Here is a 10,463-nt window from a genome sequence, read left to right on the forward strand (position 1 = left end):
CGCAAGAAGGGAGCCAAGCTCGTAAGTGGAAGGAAACACATTTACACTACCCCTTGCTGTGTGTAGGGAATCAGAACTCATTTGTGTAACTTGGGCCAGAGAATGCATCTGTTTAGTTAAAGCCACACAAAGATACCTCTAGTAATTCCAGATCGTGATACTCTCGGGGGTCTCTCAATGAAGATAACTTTGTCCAGTTCTGCTACTGAATGAAAGTGATGATAATGTGACTCTGAGAAAGACCTCTTACCTGCACCCCCTTACTCTGCAGTTTCCTAAAGTCCTAAACACTTCAGTATCATGAGTTAGTTTTCTGTCTTTATTTATTTGAATGCTATTTAAGAGTTCCTGTAAGCACCTTTTCAATTCATATGAGCAGTGACTCATAAGCGCTTCAGATGCCCCTGTAATGATTAGTACATTTTTATGCATGTTAGAATCATCTTTCAGAAATGCATCGCAATTCTTTTAATATCTTGCTAATTTCTTTCCATTGTTAAGACTCCTGAGGAAGAGGAGGTCAAAGAGGACCCAGAAGAAGTACGCAAAAAGACGGCAAAGATCAGCCCCCTCTTGGAGGAGCAGTTCCAGCAGGGAAAACTGCTTGGTGAGTCTGAACATCTGTAGTCTACTGTAGTGATGGTCCTTAAATCATTACATTGACTGCATCACTGGTTAATTTCCAACCAAGCCACAAAGATCTACAGAAAACTAAATAGTAGAAAATGTCCCTGACGCCTCTATACAGTTCTGTCTGTGCTGGTGCACGTCTCTCAATGAAGATAACTTTGTCCAGTTCTGCTACTGAATGAAAGTGATGATAATGTGACTCTGAGAAAGACCTGTTACCTGCACAGACGTCTGCTCCATTCTTACTTTCACCTAGTCTGCTGAAGTTACACATTTTACATTTTATTAAGGCGTTTATTAACAAATCCTTAATTTCTCTTATTTAAATTAAACGTTACAGTATGATAAAGAGTCAAAGTATTAATGCCACAGAGCTTGGGATCCCTATAAAAATAGACAGGTTTTGATAGTGTTTGTTCCCCTCAGCTGACATGTTGTCTCTCCTCCTGCAGCTTGCATTGCATCCAGACCCGGCAGGTGTGACAGCTACATCCTGGAAGGCAAGGAGCTGGAGTTCTACCTGAGGAAGATCAAGGCCAAGAAAGGCAAATAGATGTTCAGCTGTTTGATACGTCAATAAAATCCAAGTGCTCCACAACTGTCTTGTTATTGTGTCCACAATTTTAGTTTAAAAAATATATATGTTTTGCTTTTCCTGCCTAGAAAGCAATATGTAATTATTACAACTGAACAGAAACAAACTGCACTAACTTCAAATGAATTCTAACCATCAAAGTTTTCATGTATTATATAAAGCTATTTTTGCTCTCTACATGAATGAACTATTAAAAGGCACATAACATCATTGTTTAGTAAGGTATAAGGACATTTGCAGCTGCATTCAGAATTTGTCTTACTGCGCTGTTACCATGGTGTTAGGGGTCAAAATAAGCGTCATATATGTGACTGGTTAGGTAATGACTTCATGATATTATGTGCTCTACACTAGTGAAATGCCAAGAGAAAAATTAATGGAGAAGTATTTATCTGTGTGGGAGTCCTGGGATGTGGCTTGGGGAGAGGGTTGCTAGTCCCCGACATGTTTGGTTATGAAGCTAGGCTTGTTTATTTATATAGCCCCTTTCAACATAAGAAAGAAATGGGCTGAATCTAAACTTAATAGTAGCACAAACAAAAACAGTATGAATCAATCGAACTTGATGTGTTTTTTTTCTATGTACTTTTGTATTTAGAAGTCTACCCCTGATGTCAATTTTAGTATACAACATATATGATCATATATGTTCTTGAATAAGTAAAGGGGAAAATAAAGTCAACGACAACCCTGGATACTACTCCTAATACTAAGGTGGGTTACATCACGCAGTCTTAGTTTTACTGTGTCCATGTGTAACAATAAAAATCGTGAAAGAACATATACAAGCTGTCATTACCATAATGTTACCAAACATTTTCCATACCTATGGATATAAAAAGTTTAAGTTAGGTAAGGAACTGGGGGAAAAGTCATTTTCCACATGCCCAGGAACGACACGTGATCAATCCCGCGGCTGTGATTGGTTGTCATATATGTGGGACAAAGGTTGTGGTGGTGTTGAGTCTAGTTATACGTGCAGTCGGTGCTATCAAGACACATAACAATGCTGCTCAACAAGGTACGTGTCTTTAAATTAGCTTTAATTCAGCAGGGTATTTTAAAAGCTTTAGTTATGTTCATTTGATGCACATAGCTTGTCTTATTGTCCTAATGTTTAAATTGTTCGTTTAAATCAGAGGAAAGTTAAACTACGTCAACGGCTAACGTTAGCTAACAGCGTCAACAGTTCTAATACATTTTAAAACCGACGTTACAAAACAACGTCATTGTCTCTACGTAATGAGCATAAGATAACGCTAAACATAATAAGCAAAGTAATAGTATGTCTTTCTGCACAAATTATCAGCTAGCTGGTCATCTTTGAAACACAGCGAAGGTCGTTGAACAAAACTCAAGTAACTGATATCCTTATCCGGTTATTTCAGACAGTTCTTTAACATACAAGGACTTTCCTTTTTATTATTAGTACATGATTAAAACATTATACATTGACCACATTTAAAAAGCATATAGTCAAGGTATATGGTACTTTCCATCAAATGTTACGTATGTGTCCTACAATCAAACTAAACATTCTGGCATGTAAACCTACATTTCTTGCAGCAATATAGCCAAAAACATTGTGAGCTGGGCTGTTGTGTTGTAATGAGAACAAGGGCATATGTTGGTCATTTCTTCATGGCTTGATGTGAAAAACAATTGGGCCATGAGTGTTTCGGTTTTTATTGTGCTGCATATTTATAAAAATGTTTGACCCAATACGTTAGAAAAGTCTTTAATGATTCTATTTATGCCTTCACTTCAGAACTAAATTAATTTCAGTGATCTCTATGTTTGTCAAACTTTGTGAGGTGAATACTTTCAAGTAGCTTAGCTCTGAATCAGAATTCCTTTATTTGTCCCACAACGGGGGGGAGGTGTACATTACAAAAGCAGAAATATAGTGCAGATAAAGTGAAGACAATAGTCCTACATATTAAGAAATGAAAAATAACTAAGTATTCACACTTTATTATTAATTAAAAAAAAAAACACATAGCGGATAAGTAAACCATGGTAAAAAAAAAAGTAGCAGTGTATATCATTTTTTTTTTTTTAAAAGAGACCATATAACATTCATGAGGTAGCTTGTACTCTTTGCCAATGGTAAATACATTGAGAGGAAAATGCTAATATGTTACTAAATTCTTCATGAAAACGTTACCGGTGTGGAGGTGTCCTGTTAAACTGAGTTTGTTGCTGATTTCCCCTCCTTTCCATCCACAGGTTCTCAAAGCCAGCGTGCGGTCGGGGATCCGGCTGCAGAACTCCGCTGCTGCTGCCAGTGCTGCTACATCTAACAACGCATCCCTCGGCTTCTCATTTGGTGAGAAGGAAGTAGAATAGAAGATTAAAACCTATCACGCTATCATTCATGACCAGTTTCCCCAGTTTTGAAGTTACTGATTTTGTGTTTTGCTGCTTTGACCCACAGAGCTGTCTGAGCAACAGAAAGAGTTCCAACAGGTGGCGAGGAAGTTTGCTCGTGAAGAGATCGTCCCTGCTGCAGCGGAGTATGACAGGAGTGGTGAAGTGAGTATAATATATTCAATTATAATCTTATTCAATGTTGTTGTTTGTTTTTTGTTCAGATTGTTTGTCGGTTTATGGAGCTGTGTAGTATTGGCTAAGGAAGAACCCTTTATCTTATGCCATTTCTACACTGTAGCTTATGTGCATTAAAACCTCTGAATCTTGAATCTTTAAATATCTGCACCGATCCTTATCATGTGGCGAATACATAGATTTGTTTTTGCCTTGTTAGTGGTCTATTATTTATCCTTCAAAGATTTGTTTTGTGCTGGTGTAACGTGAATGTCCCCTGAGAGTGGTGATCATATTATTTTCTGAAAAGATTGAATAACTCTTCAATGTCCTGTTTTGCAGTATCCTATGCCCATCATCAAGAAAGCATGGGAACTCGGTTTAATTAACGGCCACATTCCACAGGAGTATGGTATGTTATTTATTTGCTGATTGACTATTTCATCTTGTCTCAGATTAATTTAAGTATGTTTAAATGTTTTTTAATTGAAAACAAGGTGAAGGTTTATTAATGCCTGTGTAAAAACACCTTACTATGTGTGTCCCTTTGTAATCAGGTGGAATGGGCTTGACAATCTTTGACAACTGCCTCATCACAGAGGAGTTGGCTTATGGCTGCACAGGCATACAGACCGCTATCGAAGCAAACTCTCTGGGAGTAAGTAGTCGTTTTTCCTGCTTATTATTTGAAATCAAATCACAAAAATATAGTCCACTACGATGGTCATTTTTCAAAACTGATTTGCAAATCCAACATTTAATCATCTGTTTCTCTCTCACAGCAAATGCCTGTTATTATAGCCGGCAATGAAGCGCAGAAGAGTAAATACCTGGGTAGGATGATGGAGGAGCCTCTCATGTGTGTAAGTATGAGAAATAACACCGGCTTGTTGATGTTGATAGCACACATATTAAAATAGTCTGTTTATCTGTAAACAATTCTTCATCCAAGGATGTAAATGACAGAACAAATGAATAGCCACTGCCCTATGTAAATCATTCACTGTGTTATTTGTATTAATGCAAAGATTACAAATAACACAACGTGAAAACAGGTATAGCTCTTTCTTGCCTCAGATCTGACGGGGTTAACTGACTGCTGGGTGTTTTCTGCAGGCGTACTGTGTGACGGAGCCCGGTGCCGGCTCTGATGTGGCCAGCCTCAAGACCCGTGCTGTGAAGGTGGGAGATGAGTACGTTGTTAACGGGCAGAAGATGTGGATCACCAATGGCGGGAAAGCAAACTGGTATGTAGTGTTTCTCTTATCTTACTACTCATATGTTGATAAGAGTATTAAAAACGTTCCTCTAAGGTGCATTTAGAACAGATGACATTTTTTTAAATTTTTTTTTTTTAAAGTGCGATTTAAATATTTGAATCGACTGACAGCCCTAGTTTGTGATGCTACAAAGTCTGAACATGATAACTTTGGTTAAAGGAGGCTTTCTTGAAGGACTTTGTATTAGACTGCTTTTGTTTAAGCTAGGTGTATCTAATAACCTGTCAACTGATATGTATATGTATGTATATCCAGCTCATAAATACACATGCATCTGTCCGTTGCTCTAAGTTTCTTTTTTGAACTTTTCTACGTCTCTTATACTCCTAGGTACTTCCTCCTGGCCCGGTCTAACCCAGATCCTAAATGTCCTACCAGCAAGGCTTTCACTGGCTTCATTGTGGAGGCTGACACTCCTGGAATTATAGTAGGAAGGAAGGTAAGATGAGGCTCAATTGTTCTAGGAATGTAGTTTAATAGCTAAATGTAGTAATGGTACTTTGCAGCGTTGCATGTGTGCTCCAAAAGGTGTGATAGTACATTTTAGGAAGTAACAGAATATACAAACCGATGCCATTTTTACAATTTATCTGGGAAAAGTCACCTATCCCCAAGACTCCAAAGGAATTATTTTGAATGTTATTGTTTGAAATCCCCTAAATGTATATAATTCACCTGTACATTTAACGTTCTTTCTAGAGACAGAATCTTGCTAAATGTCCCTCTGCTTTGAGACTTATTATTTGTCTCCTTGTGAGCTCCTTATGAACTCTTCCTCCAGACTAATGTTGTGTATTTGTATAAAATAACTAGGGCTGTCAAGTTAACGTGTTACACACACACACACACACACACACACACACACACACACACACACACACACACACACACACACACACACACACACACACACACACACACACACACACACACACACAGAGACAGTATTGTATGAGAGAGGTTCCAGGTTGAATTGAGGCGAATATTTGTAATGTTCAGAGGTTGTTGTGTTTAATATTCATGAGAATATTTGTCATTGTTCAAATGATAATAAACATTTGCATAAAGCATATTTGTCCACTCGAGTGTTGATAAGAGTATAAATATAGTATAAGAGTATAAATATATAAAACTTGAAAAATATTCCTCTAAGGTAAATTTAGAACAGATAAAAAATGTGCGATTTAATTAACTACGGATAATCATGCGATTAAATATTTTAATCGACTGACAGCCCTAAAAATAAATTAGATTTGAATTGATAGGAAAACATCTGCTATCCAGTCAGAGTGGTCCCATCCTCCCAGTGTTTCTCACTGTGATATGCACACCACAAGATAACAGGGCTATCGTTTGTTTTGTGCTTGTAGGAGTTAAACATGGGCCAGAGGTGCTCCGATACCAGAGGCATCACTTTTGAGGATGTGAGGATACCGAAGGAGAACGTCCTGATCGGAGAGGGGTCCGGATTCAAAATTGCCATGGGGGCCTTCGACAACACAAGGCCACCGGTAAGTCTCCTAACTGTAACTGAACTTGACATTTGTAGCACCATGTATAAATGTCTCTTGTTTTTCATCTCATATCTGATATTATATTGCTACATACAAACAATTGGATACCAAACGGTTCATGCTAATGTTTATTTATCACTGAAGACATGTATCTAATTAATGTGACTATTGCTTTGCAGGTGGCAGCAGGAGCCACAGGTCTGGCACAGAGGGCGCTTGATGAAGCAACCAACTACGCAATGGAGAGGAAGACCTTCGGAAAAGTTATTGCTGAGGTTGGTTCTCTTCATTTCATTCATCAGCAGAAAACCACACGTTCCATCACAGGCTTAGAACGCTGATACATCCCATTTGTAGTTCAATGGATTACAGAATTTACTGAAGAGTGCTGAAAGAATGACTTTTCAACTCTATAGTTTTCAATGTGGTTTTGTTTTAGTAAACATATATTTTAGTTTTACAGTAGTTTGGTTTTTCTTACGACTAGAATAAATACATCTTGCTCTTCTCATTGAATTCCATGAGACTAGATTGCATATGAAAAACAGCAGGGATTAACTTTGATAAACGAAGCATAGCGCCATCTCCTGGAGTGTCTTGTTTGTACCATTTCTTTGGATCAATGTTATTGAAATTCATAGAAAATGATACTGTACTAATATATTTAAGCTAAAAAATCAAATAGCTTTTTTATTTTCATTTTTACTAGTTTTGAATCAGATCATTTAGTTTCAGTTGAAATGATTTTCTTTTTGGATATCATTTATTATTACATTTTTCGCTGCTTGTTTAGCTTTAGTTTCAGGCATCGTGTTAAAAGGTGAGTAGAGGACTAATAGGCCCCTCTGTCTCCTCCTGTCTCACAGCACCAGGCCGTGTCCTTCATCCTGGCTGAGATGGCCATGAAGGTGGAGTTGGCCCGGATGGCGTACCAGCGCTCGGCCTGGGAAGTGGACCAGGGCCGCAGGAACACGTACTACGCCTCCATCGCCAAGGCCTTCGCCGGAGACATCGCCAACCAGGTGGCCTCTGACGCCGTGCAGGTGTTCGGAGGAAACGGCTTCAACAGCGAATACCCTGTGGAGAAGCTGATGAGAGACGCCAAGATCTACCAGGTGGGTGCTGATGTTTCAGGGATTGCACCTAAGGACATCTAGTTAATTAATTATTATTAATTAGGGATGGGTACCGTTAAGGTTTTAACGGTACTACTACTTTTATCGATGCCGCTTATCGATCCGGTCTTTTAACGGTACTCTTATCGCTTCTTTTGAAGAAAAAGAAAAAGGTAAATTAACTACAACATTTACTACAAATTGTAAATAATGTGAACTTACAGAACTGTAAAAAACAAAAGAAAAAAAGTATTTACTGCATAAACACAGTGGTACAGAGCAACACAGGTGAGGCAGACAGGTATGCTGCCAAAGGCCTAACGGTTCTTCTGGAGGAAAATTGAGGCATACATAACACCTGACGTGGAAACGTTACTCGTGGATGGGGCTACAGAGCTACTAGAAAGACAGTCGAGAACGGTGCATTTCTCCGTCTGAATGTGGTGCACTTTTACAAAAAATTTACAAAAAGTAGCTTGTGTTACCGCCCTTAAATGCCAAACTCATATTGCACTTTTGGCAACGAGCATCGTCCACCTCAAGACGGGTAAAGTTTAACCACACCTTGGAGCGCTTAGTTCTCTCCGCCATCTCCGCCGTGTGTGTGTGTTGCATGCATGTAGCAGCTGCGTGTGTGTAAACCGCCCCACCCCCTCACACACAGACGTGAGAGAGAGAGAGATCTCGTCTGGATTGGAAAGATCGAAAATAAATCGTTGACGCATTTTGTGGTCTTATTGCATATTAGAAACGGAGTTGGCAAAACTAAAACTGCAATATAATGTTCATGTAGCAATAATACATATGATATATATTTTTTTAAATGTCTCCAGTACCGATAAAAAGACCGATAAAGTCGGAGCTTAAAGGTACCACAGTCTTCAATAATTCCGCCCTGGGGCCCGTTTAATACAGGGGCTCGGTACCCATCCCCATTTGTTATAGAAAACAAGCCTGGAACAGATTAAAAATGTCCATTTAAGAGTTTGGTACCGTTTGTTCCTGCCATTTATTTTTCATGTTTCACGTGGGTTCATGTGAGCACTGCAGCAGTCTAAGGCCCTCCCAAAATGCTCTCATTGGTTGGGACGCGATAATAACACGTTAACTTGCCCAGCCCTATTATTCATTCATTCATCTGCTGCTCTGTACAAGAAGGGACAGAGCAGACTCTTTCTGCTGAGGAGACTGAGGTATTTCGGGGCGCAGGGGGCACTAGACACCTTCCCCCCCCGTTTGCAATTTACTAGCGGTAGTTACTTGCGAATGGAGGGGGAATTCCTAAAGCCACCTACACGTCGTTACCATTGAAGAATGAGTGTGATGCGCACGCAGCTTGCCCAAACCGAAAGCTATGTTACACTCTGAAAACTAAAAACTAGGTTATAGCCATAAATATGATGATGGATTATCAGTAATCATTTCAAAGTGACAGAGACATTGGATTAACCTTCAGCAGCGTTTATATGCGTTTTAATGCCATCTATCACAACTTTTGATCAGAAAACAGCAAAGGTAAGACGTATTTGCCGTTTTGGCTACCTAAAGCTAAGTTGTGTGTTGTCTGGTTTATCCTTCGCTGCCCTGAGTTTTGGTCGCACACTGATGATACTTATATAATTGGAATCTGTGGAAGCTTTCATGTGATATCTTGTTTGTGCAGATCCCATGAAGTATAAAATATGTCTACCATGAGTTATGTGTTAAGTGCGTTAGCACTCTTTCGCTTAGTGCTAATTCAGAGGCTTGGCGTTAGACTTGTGTTTTGTTTCGGTAAAAATTGTTCATATCATCAGGTAGCTGAGTTTCTTCCCGTTAAGTGGGTATGACACATTCATACTTTGTTAAATGTTAAGAAGCCCTCAGACACTGTTTCTTGCAAGATGTTGCGGGAGCCCCCGTCCCCGGTTACAGGTTAAATACCAAGCAACTATGTGCTATATGTGCAATATATATTTATGCCGTTAATAACTGTGCAATATATACTTGGCTGCTAAATCCTAAGAACTGTTACAGGATGTGTATTTTGTAAATTGTGTAACTTTTTATAATTTTTATAATTATATTTTGTATTATATCATAACCTTTTTTTTTTACTTCAATACTTTTGACAATAATCAAGAAACATCATAAATAAATCACTGGCAGGGAAAATGTCATTGCAGTATCATTACTTTTACATAAGAAGGTGCTGTACATTTTTTTAATACTTGCGTACTTTTACTTAAAGTGGACCTATCATGCTATATTTGAAATATATATATCGTAGGGCCTGACCTATAAAAAACATGTCTGAAGTTTTTTTTTCAAAATACCAAACAGATCACCCATTGTAGCCATCCCTCATACTGCTCAAACCCCTCTTTTGCAGCCCTGTTAGAGAAACGCGGATATTGGGTCCTTAGCTTGAAAAAAAAAAGAAGAGGAGACGGAGCTAATGCCTGATCAGAATTCTACTGGAGATAAAGTTAAATTTGGTTGTGATAAAAAGCCATCCTGTTTAAACCACGTCAAAGATTATTTCTGAAATAGTATGGAGCTCAAATGCTTTTTATCTTGCAGGTTTACCACAAGGTGAGTTCCTTTTTTTATTTCCTGCTTTTTAAACACATGTGCTCTTTAGTACAGTTTAGCTCTGAGTGTTAGCAAGGCTTGCTAATGTAAACAAAGACGAGATACAAAAACAAAAAACAGGCGACAGAGTCTTTGTTAACGGGAAACCATCTGGATGGTGCCCAGTTCTCAGTGGAATTCCACAAGGTAGTGTCCTGGGTCCTGCACT

At 38.7% G+C, this 10,463-nt stretch overlaps 1 protein-coding gene and 1 long non-coding RNA gene across 2 annotated transcripts; both read left to right on the forward strand.

Annotated features, from left to right (window-relative positions):
- LOC104961845 (uncharacterized) lies at positions 1–1,225 on the forward strand. Its single transcript, XR_800141.1, has 3 exons — positions 1–21; positions 502–607; positions 1,083–1,225. It is a non-coding gene; the product is annotated as an uncharacterized lncRNA (long non-coding RNA).
- A 943-nt stretch (positions 1,226–2,168) lies between these two features.
- Positions 2,169–7,723, forward strand: acadm (acyl-CoA dehydrogenase medium chain). The gene is made up of 11 exons (XM_010790193.1): positions 2,169–2,246; positions 3,455–3,554; positions 3,663–3,760; positions 4,115–4,184; positions 4,330–4,430; positions 4,555–4,635; positions 4,889–5,019; positions 5,383–5,491; positions 6,423–6,563; positions 6,746–6,841; positions 7,433–7,723. The coding sequence occupies exons 1-11, from the start codon at positions 2,232–2,234 to the stop codon at positions 7,721–7,723; spliced, it is 1,233 nt and encodes a 410-aa protein (XP_010788495.1). The 5' UTR covers positions 2,169–2,231.
- Positions 7,724–10,463: the final 2,740 nt, after the last annotated feature.

The sequence above is a fragment of the Notothenia coriiceps genome, unplaced genomic scaffold (genome assembly GCF_000735185.1).
Source record: "Notothenia coriiceps isolate Sejong01 unplaced genomic scaffold, NC01 NC01_scaffold00033849, whole genome shotgun sequence".
Lineage (NCBI taxonomy): Eukaryota > Metazoa > Chordata > Actinopteri > Perciformes > Nototheniidae > Notothenia > Notothenia coriiceps.

Bases quoted from the DNA above. Each gene is read 5' to 3' on its own strand.
- acadm (XM_010790193.1), top strand. The intron at 3,761-4,114 runs GTGAGTATAATA...CCTGTTTTGCAG, and splicing joins AGTATGACAGGAGTGGTGAA to TATCCTATGCCCATCATCAA. The intron at 5,492-6,422 runs GTAAGATGAGGC...TTGTGCTTGTAG, and splicing joins GAATTATAGTAGGAAGGAAG to GAGTTAAACATGGGCCAGAG.